This window comes from Lathamus discolor, chromosome 5 (genome assembly GCF_037157495.1).
Source record: "Lathamus discolor isolate bLatDis1 chromosome 5, bLatDis1.hap1, whole genome shotgun sequence".
NCBI classification, from domain to species: Eukaryota; Metazoa; Chordata; class Aves; order Psittaciformes; family Psittacidae; genus Lathamus; species Lathamus discolor.
In genome coordinates this window covers 112,879,400-112,899,686 of record NC_088888.1, presented here as the reverse complement: position 1 = coordinate 112,899,686, position 20,287 = coordinate 112,879,400, and the positions used below count along the sequence as shown (strand labels likewise).

Sequence of the window (20,287 nt, the reverse complement as noted above, 5' to 3'; positions counted from 1 at the left end):
GGCAGTAGCCTTGCAAAACTGGACACTGAATGCAGCAGGAGCACAGGACTAAGCAAGGCCACTGTGAACAATGGCTGCAAATGCACGGGCTATGGAAGCAGCCCCATGTTAGCTCAATGCTGCTTACATTATTACAGCCTTGCTATTCAGCAAATCTCTGCCTGGGAGAGGAGTGAGAAGCAGAGACCATGTCAGAGGGTCCCGCAAGAGCAGGGTGTCATCAGTGTAACCAGTGCACATCCTAAATTACTGTAGAGAACAGTCCTTGCTCTAATGCAGGACACAGTGTGGATCTGCCTCATCCTCCTTCCCCACTGATAAACCTTGCCACATTGCCACATGCGTGGCTGCAGAGGGGGTTTGCAGCAGGCAAAAGGCAGTGCAGTGGAGATCAGGCATGCTCTAAGAATAGCCTGTGTTATTTTCACATAATTTGCTATTTCTCAGACAGATGTGATCTCAAACAGTATCAGGAGGAAATCCTTTTCTCTGGGATTGCAATCTCATCCCGGGGACAAACTGACCTCAGCAATTCTTGCCCATTGGAGATTCACTTAGAGAGCACACTTAGCATTTGTTCTTCCCACCCTTTTTCCCAGCAACCTTCTACAGCAGGAACAGCAGCCGTGCACATACCTACCCAACAAAGAGCACTTGCTCGCACCCTACAAAGATCACTTGGAAAGCTACAGAATAGCAGCACCCTCTGGCAGGAGCGCTTAAGGCCCTGAGGCCACATTATTCAAGGAAGCCCTACTGATGTTGGGTTTAAGCATTAGCAACAGGGCTTTTAATTGGTGAGAATTATTTTGTGGGGCTTTGGGGAAGGCCGCACGCTGCAAGGCAGAGGACGCCCATAGGAAGTTTACATCTTGATACGTTCGTTGCCCTCAGAATTGATGAAGGCAGCTTTTTTAATTAATTTTCCTGAGAAAGGCCTTTTTTCATACATGGGGGCAGGGTGCAGTGTGCATTTTAATGGGAGTTGTCAAGAAAATTATTGATTTTATTAGTAATGCTTTTGAAATCGTGCCATTCCGTTAATTCTGTCAGGTCCTCTTCGAGAGCATTGCTGAGAGCATTTTTGCATCCTTCATTAGTTTTTTAATGCACAATAATTTCCCCTAACTCGTCAGTGCAAAGCAAGATCAGCTGTGTGCTTGGTAACCATTTTTTCCTATGTACAAACTTATTGCAGAAATAATTATAAACAGAACAAATTATTACAGATATTATTTATAAAATACAATTACACCGAACTGTGCTGCACTGTTACAATTTTCATAGCCATCGCTTGCTCTTGAGTAAATGGTTTCATTATAAGCATGAAGGGCAAACTTAATGCACTTCTGACTCATAGCAAACAGCACAAGAAATCATCCTGGTTGTTCCTCAGAGTGCTTGGCAGTGTTTGCCCTGAATAAAGTGTCAACTCTGCTGCCAAATACTTGTCAGCTTAACAGAAGGGCTCTGGGTAGCAGTACAGATGTGCAAGGAAGGGAGAAAGCCAGGAATTATGGCAGCATGGCCTGAATTTCGCTCCCGTAGAGCGTGGCTTTCTTCCATGTTTATGGGGTTTCAGCGCTGGGACCTGCTAGGAACCTCCTTGATCATATATTAGATCTGTCTCAGGGCTACTCTGGCTTGTGCTGGCTGCCCATGGAAAGCGCAGAGGAGCCAGGGATGGGACAAGAGGCTTTTCTCTGAAACATGGGACAAGCTTGGGCAGGGGGAGAGTGACTGGGACTTCGGTTTAAGAGCATTCACAGGAGGGCAGTGCCAACAAGAGCAGTGGAGAAGCAAACCCAGCCAGGAGGTCACCTGCAAGCAGAGGGCTGCAGACAGTCACTCCATTGCCTTTTGGTTTCTTGTTGGTATTGCCTTCTTATGCCTTGTCTGGGACAAGGTCAGAGCCAGAGGTCTTGTCCCATGTGAACAGTGAACAGGGATCTCCAGGTGGGAGCAGGGGATTTCTGTCCTCCATCATGACTTTGTGAGGGCTTTGCCCTATGGGAAAGATCAGAGTAGTGTTTTGTCCCCTTCCTACCCAGTTTCCTCTTGTACTTCAGGTTTAGTCACCTTCTGGCAAGCAGCTTTCAGCTGGGTTTCTGGACCACTTACATGAGTCCCTGAAAAGAGCTGGAAAACAACTTCTGTGCTATCTTTTTCCCCTGGTAAAGCAATTTTCACTCTATGGGGTGCCCCAAGGAGCAAATCTCTCTGCTGATAGCTACAGCCTCTTGCGAGGCTTTCGCCTTTCATGGTGCATGCTTCGTGGCTGTGCTCTGAGCAGGGGCTCTGCCTATGGACCTGCTCTGCTGATGATACAGGAGCAAGTTCAGCAGCCCTGGCTATGTGAGAAGAGAGGCTTGCTTCAATACTCTCTAACAGGAAAGCACCAAACCTCCGAGGCTTGGGGAAGGATGTGCTGCTTGCAAAGGAAAATAAAGAAATCTCACTATCAGTAAAGCTTTCCTTCAGCCTATCCTAACCAGAAAGGCCATCTTTCCCATATGTTCCCTGCACAGAAAATACCCGAACTCCAGCATCCCTTTCGAGCTTGTAAATTGGAGCCTTCAAAGCCCAAACTGATCAGGTCATCATGATGTTGTGCATAGATCTGCTACTCCTGGTGAGACAGCCTTTCTTGCACACAGGGGATGATTTAAGCAGTGAATTGTGCTTTCAGAGGATTGATCTGTGCTGGGTCCCAGTGCTCATGCCCCCAGGATCCCATGCAATGTGTGCAAACTGTTCTGTACCCTGGGTGTTTGGAAAGGAACGTGTCTTGCTGCACCCAGGCTGAGGCACTTCTGGGGGAGGCTGGTCCAGGCTGTGTCATATCCAGTCACGGTCCCTGGCCGTGCCAGGGAGGATGGAACCCTCTGAGCTGCTGGTGCTTTGGTCCTGTGATCTACGCTCATCCTGAAGCAAGCTCGGCCCATCAGCTCCTGCCCTTTGCTTTCGGCTGTGTTGTCCCTTCCAGCCTGTGCTACCAAACCCACCGTTTAATGTCTGCAGCACCCTTCTACTGCCATTTCTACCCTCTTCCCTGTCTCCCCTCTTCCCTTTTCCCCCCTTACTCTTGAATCTCTATTTCTTCTTCTCTGTTCCAGCAAAACGATATCAATCAAGGTGATAGATGATGAGGAGTATGAGAAAAACAAGACCTTCTACCTAGAGATCGGGGAGCCCCGGCTGGTGGAGATGAGTGAGAAGAAAGGTGGGGGACGTGTTCCGGGGCTGAGCCCAGCCTGTGTGTCCCTGTCTGGCTCACTCATACCTGGCACATGCAACACCGAGCTCACATCACCAACGCCTATGGAAAAGGGCAGGAGTGAGGACACTTCCCATCTCCCCTGAAATCAGACATGCCCCATCCCACCATGGTCCAACCATGGCCAGGTGGTGGGGGTGCTCCTGCCCTTACCCATACGCCCCAGGAGGGATGTGCAGCCGCTTTCCCCCATCCAACCATCTCCGGCACCACGGCACCCGGGCAGATGTGAACTGCATGCATGTGTGATGCCAATCATGTGTTTGCCTTTGTCTTGTGTTCCCACAGGAAATTCATTACCCTTAGAGTACTTGACCGTGAGGAGTATGAGAAAGAGTGCAGTTTCTTCCTTGTGCTTGGGGACCCGGTGTGGCTACGACGAGGAGTGAAAGGTGTGAGAGTAAAACCAGACCAGCTCTCGAGACGCTGCCGTCCGCTTTCTCTGTGTCTCCCTACTCTCACACTCCTTTCTCCTCGCACTTTGGCTCCCGGCCATTTTGCCCTCCCTCCTCTGAAGCTTGGCCACTTTTTGCTGTTTTCTTTCCTCTTTCATTTCGGGAGGACTCCATCTCACTCACAAGGGACCACAGGAGCAAGACGAGCTCCTCGGATGGCCCCCAGAGCAACCAGGCAGGCGACAGTGAGAATCACCAGAGATATTTTGAGAGCAATACCCTGCCACGTCACAGCTACGCATCCGTTTAATTGAGTAGAAACTTCAGTCTTGAGAATTAAAAAGGCAATGCTGCATTATTTTTATCAGAACATAAAATAGCTTTCTCTGGAGATAAAATGCATGGCCAGAGCAGTAATTCCAGCCTTTTTATACTGGCACTAGGATCTGAAAATAGCTAAGAATCACGGCACAAGAAGGTAATACCATAAGATGCAATCAGTCTAGGAGAAATCAGGTTATACTCAAAGTTTCATGGCTCTGCACTGGATAATAGCTTCTCATAGGATTAATAAAAACAATTTCCTCTTTCAGCACATTTCTTAACCAACTGCAAAACTTCCTGAAAATATAGAGTTTACTTGTTTTTCTATGCATTATTTTTCTGCTAGGAAATTAAGTGAAAATTAATGGCAGCAGCTAATTCTGTCCACTATTGGTGGCTGAGCAAGAAGCAATTTTAGAGTTACTTAAAATAATTAGTTGCCCTACAACAGACCCTCATTAAAGCCTTTGTGAAAAATTGGCAGCAGCATTTGGTCTGTCTGCCTTGGAGCTGCTTTCTAATTTCTGGGGCATAAGCTCTCCCTTCAGCAGGCATGGGGCTGTAGTACATTATTTGTTCAGAACACAAAGGGCCCCCAGTGGTCCCCATGCTGAGTGGGGGCCTGCTACTGTATTTCAGTCTAAAAACACATCAGGTAGTATTGTCACGTTCCCCTTCAGTGCAGGTGTCATCTAGGTCAGCTGCATCAGATTCCCTGCTGGTTTATGTGACCAGCTACCAGAAGCAGGGCTAAAAAATTAGACAAACTGACATGGCCCAGCTCTGCGAGTGGGATTCATATCATTAAATGACGCTGATGGCATCTGTGGAGCATAGCCAGTGTTGCCAGAATAAAGTGACACATGGACAGCTAAAATCAGTGGCTTCAGCTTTGCCCACCTTCATGGGGGCCAGTGTGGGCTCAGCCTTACGAGTCTGGCAGGAAGAAACATGCTTTCCAGGACCCAGGTTTGATAATCGTTGTGCCAACCCAGGAGGTCCCGGCTGAAATTAAAAATAAAGGAAAAGGAAAGAAAGTCCCTCATCTTCCTGGTCACATAGATAACGGAGGAAACCTGAGGGAAGCTCGGCTTTGCAAACTCACTGATAAAGGCAAGCCAGGATTTTAAATGATGCTGTTTGCTGCTTTGGCCATGCAATGATTTCATTTATTTATTTCTATATTTTTAACTCGGTATTTGTGCTTGGTTTTGTACAAGAGGCAGTGAGGCAGAGCAAGCAATGTGCTTGGCACCATGGAGATGAGAGCATCTCTGAAATGTCGCCCTTGGGCCATGTAGCCATGGTGGGGTCTGCACCGCAGGAGCTAGAGACACACTGGTACATTAAGGAAGAGGCTTTTTCTTTGGAGACCTAAAGTGTTGAGCAACAAGATCCCTGAGCCAAGCCTTGCCAAGAATTTTTCTTCTGTCATATATATCAGAAGCACAGCTACATGCTGGAACTATTGCTCCCCATTAGGCAAATGGAGGAGGTCAAAGCCAGTAGCCACTGTACATGGGACAACTTGTGTCCTCCCCTGGGTCAGAACTGCCTCCTGAGGCCAATGGAAGATCTCGCACATGCAATTCAGAGGGGGGAAATGAATTTTGGAAGTGTGCCTTGTAATCCTATATCCACCTCATGTCTGAGATAGTTTTTATTTTAAATCCATAGTTCCGTGAGACATTTCTGTTCCTTTATTTTTAGTGCCTTCAACACTAATGGTATCCTGCAGCTTTACAGGTCTGAAATGTCTGCCCTTGGATCTGGAGTCTTTCTGTGGATATCTCTTTTGATTTCATTATTCATTTACTTTTCTTCTTCTGTGTTTGTCTCTGTCTGTCTCCTTCACAGCCCTGTTGTTGAATGAGCTTGGTAAGCGTGCATTCGTTTTTTCTTTTCCATTTTTCCAGTTTGCATATTTTCTGAAGAGAATTGATTTTGCTTGATGTTTTCCTTTGCTCACGCCATTCTCTTTTAGGGTGGTCAGTACTATTTCAGTAAGTTCAGGTAACTAATGCCACATCTTTCCTTGGTGCAGAGCCTCAAAGTCACTACCGTTAATAAGCAGTAACACACTGTGGCAAGGAGCATTTTTGGGGGGTGGTGTTTCTACAGTCATAGCAAACTGCCAATACCCTGAGTTACAAACCTGCACCATGCAAATTAACCCATTGCCTCTTACCTGGCGGAGGAAGGATTGTCTGGTGACTTAGGGATGCTTGTGGCTGGACAGGAAAGTTGGCCAACCCCTTTTGAAGAGATGGTGCAAACTTTCCCTCCAGTCTTGGGGATATTTAGAGTTCACCCAGCCCCTGAGTTTCCTTGCTGGCCATCCCCATGATAGAACAGCAGGGAAGGAAGCTAAGCTGCCCTACCCCTAGCCCCAAAGCAGGCTCACACTGTTTTGATCCAATCCACAGCATATATTAGATACTGGGAAGTGGCAGCTTGCAGATGTGGGTTGAAAAGCCTGTGTTCAGGTCTCCCTACGACTGTCCCAGAGCTGTGTGCTGGGGAGAGGTTCCCCCATGCCCACAGTCCCCACTGTGGTCAGGGAAGGACCACCATGTCCCTGTGGGTCACAGGGTGTCCGTGTTGCTGTGCAAATACTAATTCTCCCTCTCTCTTTCTCTTTCTCTCTCCGATGTTTTTGGTTTCATCTAGGTGGCTTCACCATCACAGGTATGGATTTCCGCTCTCCCCCCACCCCTCCTTACCCTCTTCTTAATGTCCATATGCTTACCCTGCTCTTTCCTCTTGGTTTCCTCTTTGCTTTTGTTCTGCCCTGGAGGGAAACTCTGGAAGGGTAAGAAGGTGCCGTGCAGCAGCCGGTCAGACTAACAGTGTCCTCTCACAGAGTGCTCTGCCTGCCACACGCACTTAACCCACCTCAGGGAGGGTGAGCCATCCCCCCTGCAATGACAGGCAGCCCCCTTCCATCTCTTGGAGAAGGGAGGGCTTCTCCATTTGGTCCAGCCCTCCCTGCTGCCCAAACAAGAGGTGTGCACAGGACTCTGCATGGCACAGGGAGCCTGTCCTCACAGTGCCTGAGCACTGTGGGAGGTGTGGGACCGCACAGAATCATAAAATGATGGAATCAACTAGGTTGACATTTAAGATCACCAAGTCCAACCATTCCCCAGCACTGTCAAGTCCACCACTAACCCATGCCACTAAAGGCCTTATCTACACAGTTTTTGAACACTTCCAGGGACAGTGATTCCACCACTTCCCTAGGCAGCCTGTTCCAATGCCTGAGCACCTTCTCGGAGAAGAATGTTTTCCTAATATCCAGTCTAAACCTCCCCTAGTGCAGCTTGAGGCTGCTTCAGGTACTCAGCCTGTGCTCTTACCACCAGTGAGACTTGGCAGCAAGGTTTGCTCATTCGTCATTAGCCAGCTGAGCATCTGTCCTTAGGCCAAGCACTTCAGGAGGAGAAGGTTCCAGGTCCCACATATTGCAAAGCAGCCCTTCAGGAGCCCTGGAAACAATAATTCAGACTAACAAGGCTCTGGCCATAGGGTCAGTCCCTTTGACCATCAGGAGAAGGGCTTTCTTGTGGCTTGGTGCCGTCTGTGGAACCAAGAAGCAGCGACATTAACACTGTGTGAAGTAGGAGTAGTTTACTAACCACATGGCAGTGGCTTGCATGGGGTGTACGGTCCCTCCTGCTGATCTCCTGCTGATTGCTCTGATAGGCAAACCCATCTTCAGGAAGGTCCAGCCTAGAGATCATCCTCTTCCTTGCACCGTGATCACCATCCAAGGTACCTGCAGTTTGATGCCCGAGGGCCATGGTGGTCTAACATGGACTGACTGGGGTGTTTGCGTACTGATAGCTTAACTCCTGTCTCAATTGAATCCAGTCCTTTTTAACCCTGATGTCAGTCTGCTCATCCCTGGGATGGATGAGGACTCAGTAAGGGTTTATGCAGGGACAGTGACAAAAGCCATGCTGGCTGGGGTCCCCATGCCCCAAAGCTTGCATGGATGCCAGTGGAGATGCTGGCCTCTTCCATTGCTCTTGCAGTTCCTCCACTGCCTTGTCTCCCAGGGCATGGGGCTAGGCCATGCCCTGTGCATGGCTCCTCACAACTGTATGGCCCAGGACTATTTGCTCCAGCCCCATGACTGCAGCAGGAGTTTCATGCTCTCCAGCTGCCAGCCCTCTCCCTAAGGCAAAGACCTGCTTAGAAGAAGGCAGAGCCAAGGTTTCATACCCTTCTCAGCCCTGGGGCTGCTGACAGCTCTCTCTGGTTGCAAAAGGCTGAGAGAAATCAAGTCCATGCTCTGATGCAGACCTGGAAAATAAAGCAGCCTTAGTGATGATCTGTCCCCCCTCAGTGTCCCTACAGGACAGACAGCAAGTACCAGTGATAAGCTATTCCCCACCTGTGAGGGTCAACTTCTGAGGTTACAGACCTTACCAGCTACCTTCCCTATTGCTCCATGACCCGCTCCTTCTCAGCTGCTCTGTCGCTCATGCTCCCACCCGGAGGCTTCCTGACCTTCCTCTCTGATGGGAAGCCAGCTCCAGAGAGTGACCAGCCAGGCCTGGCTCACCTATGGGCTCTTTGATTTGCAGAGGAGAATGAAGAAAAGCATCCCCTGACCAGCAAGGAGGAGGAAGAGCGTCGGATCGCGGAAATGGGGCGCCCAGTCCTGGGGGAGCACACCAAGCTTGAAGTCATCATTGAGGAATCTTACGAGTTCAAGGTACTGTCCACGTCCCTTGTTCCTGTTCTTCCCTTCCCTCCTTTTGGGTTTGCCCAGGCCAGCACATGTTTATGGAATCCCAGCAAAGCAAGGCAGCTCCTGGCATCAGAAGGTCTCAGAGCAAGACCAAGGGATGCTTTGAAAGATGGCTAAGTCAAGGCATGATGACAGGGTGAGGGTCATTCCAGTGAGATAGTGGTGGCTTAAAATACACTCTGCATCCTCACTCTGTCCATTAGCCCACAGCCATGGTCCTTGGGGGATGATGCCAGATTTTCTGTCCCATTCACAGATTGTTTGTCGTGGTTATTATTATCATACAAGCACAACAATCTGGTGAGCGCAAGAGCTGACTGGGCTCCAAAATGATGCGGGTGGCTTTAAAATATAACCTTGTTCTCACAGTGATGTGCTACCCCCAGGTTTTAATTACGGGCAGTCTTGAGTGAGCCCTGAGCCTGGAACTCCTAGGTAGAGCACAGCTTCTCAAATGGGCCTTGATCAAGACCCAGTTAATGCTTTGCTGCAGCCCAGTAAAAATTCTTCCTGAGGCCCTGGCACTTCAGCACCATTTGTTATTAAACCTTCACTGAGATGGTTCAAACTCTCATCATGAGCAGGTTTCAGGAGGTCTTTATGAGCAGCACTAAGGGGAATTGCAACTATTTACACTGGCTTTCACTGCCGGGGCTGTTGGCCTGAGCTTAAAATCTGCTAAGCTTTTTCCATAAGTTTATGGCTGTGAGCAGTAGTGCCAGTGGGTTTTAGCCCAGCATCTCTAGCCCGATAGTCCCTAATTCTCTCCTCTGCATCTCCATTCACAGAACACAGTGGACAAGCTCATTAAGAAGACAAACCTGGCCCTGGTGGTTGGCACAAACAGCTGGAGGGAGCAGTTTATTGAGGCTATTACTGTTAGCGCAGGTGAGTTTGGACCACAACTCCTGGTGAATTATGATCAACCTTGCTTGTGACTCCACTTTGCTGTATCACTAATACAGACCGTAGTGGAGCAGCCATAGGCAAACCAGGTGGCAAAGTTATTTACAGGGTCTGCATAAATAAGACTGCTGAGTAAAGCCTTTTGTGAGAGCACCTTTTCTGATGTGTAGGAAACCTCCTGCACTGTGTCCGGAACAGAAACTCCCTGACTGTTGCCAAATGGCAGAGGGGAAACCTCATTTCAGTGGGAGAGATCTGGGAGGCAAATACAGCATTTAAATGTAGAGCGGTATAAATGGTGCTGGTGCGACCAGCAGTGCTTCCATCCTTGGTGTTCCCCATAGTACCATGTTGTCCTCACCACAGTAGTGAGGGTGCCAAGCCCTGAAGACAGCCACTGAATCCTGAATCTGTGGACCAAAATTTGCCCTTGACCCCTGGCTTTCAGGAATTCCTTCTGCTCCAGACAGCTGAGGCTGGAAGTTACAGCTCAGCAGCACAATAGTGGCAGCAGCATGTGCTACTTGTGGTTCTATAGGTCATATCTGATTATATCTTCCCTCTCTTGGAGAATTGCTTTTCCCTCAGAAATGCCCAGTTGTACTGTTCTCACAGGTGCCAGTGCCCCCATTACCGGTATGCCCAGTATAGCACAAATTAGTATTCCCACATCTGAAAGAAAGGAGGTCCCCTCCAGATGTATTTCTAAGAGCTGGAGGTACTATATAACTCACTAGCTGGATGTTACAACCTCACAGCCCAGCCTGGGTTGCACACACATTAGGGCAAAATCAATGAGCTTAAACTACTGGGGAAGGCAATTTGAGCTCATCTGACTAATTGTGCATTGAAATGCATGGGGAAGCATGCTCACTTCCTACCTCAAGCTCTGCCCAGCACAAAGTAATTAGAAGTGATGGCCCTACCACTCCATTTACCCCTCCACCTCTGAAAATGAGGACAGGACATTGTGCAGCAGCTATCTCTTCAAAATGTGATCTCTCCTCTTGTAGCATAGCTATTCTTAGAGCCTCCAGCCAAAAGCCTCCCATTATTTCAGATACAGCACGAACATATCACGCAAGACAATCCTTGCTGCAGGTTTTGTAGCTCAACTAATCTATGCCAGAATCAATTACCTAATTGCATCCTATATTAAAGCAAAGGTAATCACTGCTACTTGGATCCGATCTCTGTGACACATGTAAAGACTGTAGTTAAGTGAAAGCCCTGTTGCCACCATCAGTGCTAACAGGATGATTAACAAACATATAATAAATGTGGCATTTTGGGTGGACATGAGCTGTCCCTTGCACTTGGGGAGCAGCAGTTTTTATCAGAGATCTGGACCTACTTTTTTTTTTTTTTGCCAGGATTTAGCTCCTCAAGCTTTGTGCTGAGGGTTTAAACTTTTACCTGCATCCCATCACGGAGAGCAGGTGAAAGTCACACTTCAAAAGGTAACATCCCAGCTGAGAAAAGAAACATTAAAACCCCATTTCCCATCCAGTGATCAACTGGTGGCAATGCTGGTCAGGTCTGTGGAAAGGCAGTGCTGGTGCAGGCAGGATTGTGCCACACCATGGTCAGACCATCCTATGCTGTCCATGGGGCTGAGATGGAGCCTGTCACCCACAGCTGCCTTCACTGTTCAACCAACAGCCCATAAGGCTTCTTCTAGAGCAAAAACATCATGGGGTTTGTGAGCCTGTTCCTGAATGCACCCCTAGGTCACCACTCGACCTCACTCTGCATTTCAAGTCACCTACACAGGATCTGGGCAGCAATTTGAAAGAGATATGCTATTGCTGCTTAAGGAAATGATAGACAGATCTGGATGAGTGTTATGACAGTGGCACCCATGTTCATTTTTCAGCCTGTTTTATCGTTTCCATGCAGGTTTATATCCATGACAGTCCTGCTGCCATGCAGCTTGGGAGGGGATTAAAATACCTGCTGCAAAATTACAGCACAGCAGTGTACCCTGCCAGTACCAGACTTTGTGCAATGAGGGGAAAAGAAACAGGCCAGCATAAGCTTCCCAGGCTGAAAACTGTTCCTTGTCTTCACAACAATGCACAGGAATAGGATATTTGTATCTGCCAAAATACCATCATGGCACTGATTCTACTGTTTCTGCCATAGTGAATTTGAAGCTTTCAAGCCAAGCAACACGTCGTTTTCTATCAAGTTATTGCAGAGACATCAAGTTTCCCATTGCCTCTATCTTATCTGCTGGTCTTGGTCTGCAAAGGTGCTTTTAAGACAAAACAGTTGTGCAGAATTTCCCCCCAGCAGGGTGCTGGGTAGGAGTTTTCCCTGGTTGGTCATGGCTTTTTTTAACTGAATATTGAAGATGATGTCCATCAGCCAGGGTATGTGTCCCAGGGCTGCACCACCCTCCTGGAGAAAATGTTCTCTCCTGATGTTACCATCCAAGCTGTTACCATCCAAGCTGCAGTTTGTGGCCATTGCCTCTGTCAGCACAGAAGAGAGTTTGCTTCCTCCTCTCTGCACATGCCCTCCAAGTTGCTGTATGCTGTTGCTTAGTTCCATCCAACCTCCTTTTCTCCTGTTTCCCCAAGCCAGCCGCTTCCATCTCTCCCCATAGGCAACATCTTCCAGGCTCCAGTCATCTTGGTGGGCCCAGTTTAAATGCCTTCCCACTTCAGCCCAGCCCTCATGTGGGATGCCATATGCCCTGTGTACAGAGATATCTGCATTAGGGGTTCCCTCCTCTCTTGCTCCCACTGGCTCTTTCACTACCCTCTCTCCTGCAGCAGCACCTCTGCTGAAAACCCCAAGGATGCTAGCAGAGTGCAAGGTTTAAGTACGCTAGAGCTGCCCCAGACCAAGAGCAGGTTGATTCCCCTTACAGGTTACCAAATCTCTTGAGGGTGATCGTGGTCGGAATGATCCCTGGGCCTTCTGCTTTTCTTGCTACTGTGTTGCGGCTTGTGCACCAGCAGCTTCCCCCAGAAACCCTGCTGTTATGGCACAGAGCCACCATTTGAACAAGGGATTCATTGATAGCCACGTGTTGGTACACAGCAAACAGCAAGACCATTTTATCCTCCCTGTGGAGGCTTTATACATCTTGTTATTCAATTAAACATCCACATTGTGGAGGAAGATGTGAAAGGAGAAATGTTCACCCTTGCCAGCAGTGGGGCAGATAAAACCAGCATGGTCTCATTCAAAAGCTTATGTCAGGCTCATCAGTACTGTGGCTGCCGGGAGAAGCAGATTTTCCCAGGCACAGAGCCATCATCCCCTTAAACGCAGTGTCTGGCAAGATGGGACCTTGTCCTCTCATCCACTGTGGTGCAGCAGAGCAAACGCTCTGGTTTCACTGGGTGCTCGTGGCTACTCTGGAATTTAGTGACTTTTTTCGGCCATCCGGAGGTGTTCTCCAGAGAAGGAGAGCCAGGCTCACTTGTTCTGTCTGATGGGGATGAACAGCACATTGTGTGCCCATGAGGTAACATATCATGTGCTACCCATTGGTAAGAAGCTCTGCTGACAGCTAGGCAGGGAGATCTGCTGTTCCACATCCTTGGAGGGAAAAAAAATGCATCAAAGGCAATGACAGATCACCAGCCCAAGCGCAAGGTATGTCTTTAATGCAACTTGCAATTGCCTTGGAATCTCCAGCATCTGTGGCTTCGAAACCCATCTTTGTTCCTTGAGGGCAGCAGGAAAACTCCCACTGATTTCATTGGGAAAGTGTCACCTCCTCTTCATGCTCGGGGGTGGTTCCAGCACAAGCAGGAGTATGCAGAATGCATGGGAGCTTTGCCCAGCCTCCCCTAGGATCTATCTCATCAGGTACTGGTGGTTTTCTGCAGGTGAAGATGACGATGACGATGAATGTGGGGAGGAGAAGCTGCCCTCCTGCTTTGACTACGTGATGCACTTTCTGACCGTCTTCTGGAAGGTCCTTTTTGCCTTCGTGCCCCCAACAGACTACTGGAATGGCTGGGCTTGCTTTGTCGTCTCCATCCTCATGATTGGCCTCCTGACAGCTTTCATCGGTGACCTGGCATCCCACTTTGGCTGCACCATTGGCTTGAAGGACTCGGTCACCGCAGTCGTGTTTGTCGCACTGGGGACATCAGTGCCAGGTAAGGCCAACAGCAGGGTTTGTTGTAAAGGTCCATCTCTGTCCAGCCTGGGTTTGGGTCCGGGTTGGGAAAGGTGGGAACAGCGAGGTCCTTGGCTGGGCTGTGCAGGACCCCTGAGAACAGATTTCAGGTGTATGCGACAGCTGTTTTCATTCTCAGATGGGCCAGGAGGATTGAACCAAGATGAAATTATTTCAAGGACCTTCCCCTTGCAAAGACTGTGAGGTGTCTGTTTCTGTGGACAGCCCCCATGACATCCACTTTTAGAGTAGGAAATTGGTTTTTCATTAAAATGCTGTCAATGTTGGCAGTCCTGCACTTTCTCAGAATCTGCTCCTTTAACCTTGCCTTCCAAGTGAGTTAGGTACTAGGCCATACTCAGGGCACACTGCCTAGCATGGACACCTTTGTGTGAGACCAGGTTCAGCTTTGGCTCAAATGGATCAAGGTGAAGTTGCTCAAAATGCGACTTATGCAGCCCCCAGAAGGCCCTGACCCCACAAATGCTTGGAGACCTGTCTCCGATTGACTGGTCACCCAGCCTCAGAAGACACAGAGACTGAGGACTGACCAGGGAGAGAAAACAGCCACGAGTTCCATACCTACATGCCACTTTGTCCTCCCAATGCACTTTCACTTGCTGCAATCCAGCCTCCTTTACTATTGGCTCATCCTCCTCTTCCCATGGGGGCACCTGAAGAGCCACAGAGGCATCAGCGCTGCCCCACAGCCCCATTACTGCCCTGTAACCAAGGCTGAGAACAAGGGGAATTGACTTTCCCTTCCTTCAGCAGTCAGATGCATTTCCATGGGAGCTTCTTTAAAACATAAAGCAGCCTTTTGACTTCTTTGCTGCAAATGGCCACTCTCGTTGTGCTTACAGGTGCCCAGCCCCTCCTGTTACATGAAACTGTGTCTTTGTGCCAGGCTGCATTTCACCATCTCACCTTGGAGCCCCACTGAGGCGTGTAAAGGAAACTCTGTAGAATTAAAAACATGAAATCTGACCTCTCCATTTTCTCTTTCTGAGCCACACTCTGCTGCCTGTAGCCGAGGTGATCTGGGAGTGCAGATGTGTTAAGGATTCATCTTCTCATCGTCAGCTCAGAGAGTTCACGCAGACAAAACCCAGATGCTTATCCCCCTCCTGCTCATCCCCCTGCAGATCCAGAGTGCATTTGGATGTAAAATCAACACTCTCCTATGGTGCAGAGCAGCATCGTGCTGGTCTACTTGATGCAAGATCTGCCATACAAAAGGCCAGCTGAGTTTTATCACAGCTCTATTGCCACCAGTATTAAAGCTCGTGGAGAACCCAGGCAAGAGTACAGCCGCCTGCATGTTTTTTCTCCCTAAGGGGTGAAAGATGACCACTTGTTTACCAAAGTGTCAGGGTCTGCACAAGGCACTGACTTTAGTGAGGAAAAAGGTTTTGGAGAGACATCATGAAAGCAAACACAAAAACACAAAAGGAAAACTTCAGGAGACCTGAAGTATAGATACAAACCACTGTGGCTCCCACAAAGCTTTTCCAACCTTTTAAGGTGTTTTGCAAGTCAACAAATTAGTGCATGTGGGAGAAGGGGCCAACATAGTGTAGTACTAGGAAGTGCTGGCTCATGCTTGAACCACTGTAGGGCATCTGGGGCCATAGTGGGGGAAGCCCCATATTTCTGGACATTATGATTTCCCTCCTAGGCATTTCTGGACCTTGACTGTAGCTCTGGCTCTGGCCAGATGTGCCTTACTTGGGAGTGCATACAGACAGGGCTGTACCTTGTCCCCTTTCCCACTATCTTCGTTACCCAAAAGGGATGCCGTTGACATTTGTCCCCAAGCTGCCTGGTGATGTCCCTCCTTACCTGGCTGTTTCCTGAAGGTTTCTCTCCATCTTCCCTTTGCAGACACTTTTGCCAGCAAAGTAGCAGCGACGCAGGACCAGTATGCGGATGCCTCCATCGGGAATGTCACCGGGAGCAATGCCGTGAACGTTTTCCTGGGCATCGGGGTGGCCTGGTCAATCGCAGCCATCTACCATGCGGCGCACGGACAAGCTTTCCAAGTCTCACCCGGCACCCTGGCCTTCTCCGTCACCCTCTTCACCATTTTTGCTTTTATCAGTGTGGGTGTGCTGCTCTACCGGCGGAGACCTGAGATTGGAGGTGAGCTGGGCGGGCCGCGGACTTCCAAGCTGCTCACATCCTCACTCTTTATCCTCCTCTGGCTCTTGTACATATTCTTCTCATCTCTGGAAGCCTACTGCCACATAAAGGGCTTCTAAAGGGACAATCAGAGATAGTAAATATATGTATATCTATATGTATCTATATAGAGTGATATATAGGTATAGATATAGATATAAAGCTGTGTATAATGAACAGAGAAAGAATAAAAGAGATTTGCCATGTTCACACACCTGCTGACGGAAAGCGGCTTTGGAGCATCCTTTGAACTAGGCAGGACCCCAAAGCCGGCAGGACCCCTCCCCGGGCAGCGGCCCCGGCCAGGAGCCCAGCAGCAGGGCCCTCTCTGCAACTCTACCAACAAGAGCAGCTGATAGCCACCGAGCCCTTTCCCATCGCTCTCTCCTGCCTGCCGGCTCCCCGGGAGGATGGATGCGAAGGCAACCGGGGTGCCTCAGTATGGGGAAGGCCAGAGTAGCTGGTAAGAAACAGAGCAGTGGGCGAGGGAAGGAGAGGAAAGTGAGGGTCCTGATGTCCGACCACCATCCGCCTGCCTTCACCACTCGGGAACATCCCCTCTGGCCCTGTTGGAGAGAAGCGAGAGACCGGACTGAAGACAAGGGGAAATTGGGAGCTTTCTAAGGATAGAACACAAACCGTTTTCGTCATTGATTTGGGGTTGGGTTTTTTTGTTTTGTTTTGGCGTGTGTACAAGTAGCATTTCCCCCCACATGCCCCTCACCTTTTCCCCTCCGTGCTTCGGGGATGCACAGCTGCAACCTCGTGTCCGGTGTCCTAAGCCGAGGCTGTGCGGAGCAGCAGGGGCATTCCTCCTGCTTCATCTGCCTCCTCGGGCATGCTGTCGTGGTACTTGTAACATTTGCATGAATGAAATGAACCCTATCTGTATATAGCATCCTATAGGATAGTCCTTCCAGCCATGTGGATTGAGCATTGCAGATACAAGTGTTTTCTTTTCACCAGGTTTTATTTATTTTAGTTAGTTTAGTTTCGCCATAGGTTTTTTGTTTGTTCCTTTGTTTCCTCTTAGTGGGAATAAAAGGAGGGAAAGCTGTCCCCGTTTATTGCTCTGCATGTGGGTCCACAAGAAGCAATAACAGCCATGCAGATGTAGGTTTTCAGAGGAGGAAAACCCACACTCCAGAGGCTGCAGGCTCTGTCTCCCCATGTGGTTGGGTTTCCCCCACATTGGCCAGTTCAGGACATGCTGAAGCTGGTGTGAAGGCTTCCACTGTCTGCAGGGGGTTTTCACAAGGTCCCAGTGAACCTGAGTGGGATGAGCAGCAGCTGAGCCCAAGGGGAGCGAGCATGGCTGGCTCCCAGCACCTTGCCTGCCTTTGCCTTTATAGCTGGTGGCTGCCTCAAAACCCCTTAGCCCCCTGCGATTCCCTGTGTCCCCAGAGGTCTAGTGACAGCCCCTGTTTCTGATCATTCAGCCATCAGGATCAGGCCCTAAAGCTGGTCCTTTCCCACAGCCATTTGGAGGCAGAATAATTCAGCGTAAGAGCTGAAGGCTGTACCAAGATCTCCCACATCGCTGGGAGCATAACCAGGAAGCATCCCCCAAGGAAAAAGGCCACATTTTGCACTGTCCAAATCTGCAACCAGTAGGAAGGATGAGACAGGGAGGTGTAACTCGGCATCACCTCCCAGCTCCAGTAGTACGGACTGGCGTAGTGCGCCAAGCCCGGGAAGGTGTGGGCATAGAACTCCCCTGGGCACAGCACAGGGGTGACATTGCGCACTGGTGTTGAGAGATGTCTTCTTTCCCTGTGCCCTTCGTCAGGCATTCTGGTGTCCCAGCCAGGCAAATGCCCAGCCTGCACATTCGCTGATGAGCTTTTCCCACCCAGCTGAAACCCACATCTGATGCTTGTACCATAACCAATTGGCTGGGAGTATTTGTACTCATCTTGAACAATCTGTGGAAATTTTGATTAACGTGTCGTAAGGTTTTTCTCCGGGAAAATCAAGTTGTGGGTTTGGGTGGGGTTTTTTCTTCTCAAACCTTTTTTTCACTTTTGACAGGTTTTTGGGGGGGGTTTCTTTTTGTTTCTCATTGTTTTGTGGGAAGAATCAAACACAGGCGCAGGTTGTTCAGGTTTATGATTACCTTTATGTACAATGATCTCATTTTCATCTGTTTGGCTCCATTGACTTTTCTTTTGTGTGTATTGCCCACCACTATAGGCAGTGAGTCCACTAATTGTGATGATCCTTATAAATGGTACACAATGCACAGACAAATAAAGTTTGTAATGATTCCTGATGGATCCAGTAGTGCTCCTGCATATTCTCTGTGGAAAACCCTCCCCTCCCATTGTCTCCCCTTTTGTTACACCCATCTCTTCTTTACTTATTGATTTGCCTTCACTGTGTTTCTGCCACTGATGGGGGGCAAACGTGCCTCCGCACGCCCGCTCTTGTCCCATCTCACAGCTTTCCTCCTGCTCCATCTCCATTGTGCCTCGGGCTCGGTGTGCTGCAGTACAGACAGGGCTCGCAGGCCACCTGGCTCTCAGAGGGATGCAGGAGACCACCCAGGGGCAAAGCTGTAGTGTAACTGAGTTTCTCCTGCGCTGTGTCTCCCATCAGTGCTGGCTTGCCCTAGACTGAGGGAGAGCCATATGTATGGTACTCAGCAGCTCTTTCTGCTTCTGTCTTCTAGTTGAGTAGAACTGCTTCTGCTGTTTCAGCCTCAAGGTGACTTGCACTAGGTTAAGCCACTAGCTAAGGATAAGTGGGAATGCAAGAGATGCATTACCAGGACAGGGTCTGTGGGTGCAAACAGAGATCTGAGACACCCCATGAGGTTGCTGAGCGAAGCGGGAGCTGGTCTGCTCTGGGCAGCTTCCTGCCCATGCTGCAGTCCAGATGCCATGGGCTGTTTCTGATCCACATGGCCACATGTTTTCTGATCTCAGCCAGCAGTGAAGAGGAGAAAAGCCTCCACATTGCCAGGGATGTTGCTCCTCCTTGTGTTTCATCCAGAATCTGTTGAGGTGTCCTGAGATAAACCCTCCCTGCGATGCTTCCAAGGTCCCGCTCTGACAGCTGAACTCAAACAGCAGCTCCGGAGATAGGTCCCAGGCAAGCGCTGCCTTCATCTGGTGGGGCTCCCCCTGCTCCTCCCAGTGTGGTGCACATGCCTGGGGTGCATGTTCCTGGGGGTCTCCCCATGCTCCTGCCCCTCCACTATGCAGAGTCAGGATGAGACCACACAGCCAGTCACACTGGCACCACCAGCAGGGTTGGACTTTCAAGCTCCAGGCTGGACACGTGCCACCAAGCACAAAGAGAGAGGACAGGAGGTGGTTGATTTTGCTGCAGCATGGCCGTGTCTGTAAAGGCCCAGAGGCAGTAGAATTCCCATCTGTGAAGGGATGTGTGGCACAGCAGGTACCGCACCCCAGCAGCCAGAGGATTTAATATCATCTCTAGGATGCTCTCATGCAAACCTGGCCCTTCCCCACACCCTATGCTGCTTCTTGCCAGCTGTGCCACTAGTCCCACGATGCCTGTGGGTGCTCAGCACCCTCCAGGATGAGTGCAGGTCAAGCTCCAATGCTCATCAAGCCCCAGGCGAGCACAGCCGGTCTCATCCACGTGCTTCTCCCAGGCAGTGAATCACAGAAGCAAAGCAGCTCTCCTGACCCAGTAATTACATCTCCCGAAAGGTGATGTTGGTATTTTACTCTCATCATTTGCTTCTTCAGAATGAATTGCTGTTGCTGAAGTCATTAACAAGTCAAACGGGGCTTGTGTAGCGGCTCAGTTTAACAGGCAGTAAATAACTGTTCTGCTCAGAGAGCTTTCCGAAGGGAATGATGGAGCATTGCTTGCTTAGGACAAGGCCTAAATCACACAGCAAACACCAGCCTTGTTTATGCAATTATTCCCTGCCAGGCATGTGCTTTCTGACATCTTTAACAAGCTTATGAAAGCATGATGTGTATTTGCCCAGGAGGAGCCACGGATGAGCAGAGAGCTTTCTACCTGGCTGCCACCTTCCATGCTGAGGAGGGGAAGGACCGTTCCACCGAGCCCCAGCTTGTGTTTGCAAGGGAGTAATGCCTGCCTTTCTGCACCAACCTCATCTTTAAACCAAACCCTCCAAAGGCAAAAGCAAACTGCCCTCCTCCACGAGACACCTGCAGCTGGCAGCAAGGAGCACAGCCCCAGCATGGGGTGCATCTTGCCCTCACACCCACCCTGTGGGGCACCTGCCTGTCCATGTCCCCTCTCTGATGCCAGTGCTCTCCGATCTCTGCCAGCCTCTCCACCCTCCCTCAGAAGGG

The 20,287-nt window shown here is 49.6% G+C and overlaps 1 protein-coding gene across 6 annotated transcripts in view; it reads left to right on the top strand.

The window, feature by feature from the left end:
* The window catches only part of SLC8A1 (solute carrier family 8 member A1), a 131,995-nt gene extending 113,733 nt beyond the window's left edge, over nt 1-18,262 (top strand). For 4 of the 6 annotated variants that reach the window (XM_065682153.1, XM_065682152.1, XM_065682158.1 and 1 more), the window contains 9 exons: nt 3,117-3,223; nt 5,854-5,874; nt 6,667-6,684; nt 6,794-6,808; nt 7,702-7,770; nt 8,589-8,719; nt 9,544-9,643; nt 13,510-13,785; nt 15,690-18,262. In XM_065682153.1, the coding sequence (XP_065538225.1) occupies nt 3,117-3,223; nt 5,854-5,874; nt 6,667-6,684; nt 6,794-6,808; nt 7,702-7,770; nt 8,589-8,719; nt 9,544-9,643; nt 13,510-13,785; nt 15,690-16,066 (1,114 nt within the window). In that variant the 3' untranslated portion in view covers nt 16,067-18,262. Of the gene's footprint in view, nt 1-3,116; nt 3,224-3,565; nt 3,670-5,853; nt 5,875-6,666; nt 6,685-6,793; nt 6,809-7,701; nt 7,771-8,588; nt 8,720-9,543; nt 9,644-13,509; nt 13,786-15,689 lie in introns of all 6 variants that reach the window. The other 2 variants (XM_065682154.1, XM_065682156.1) reach the window with 2 other exon arrangements.
* Nucleotides 18,263-20,287: the final 2,025 nt, after the last annotated feature.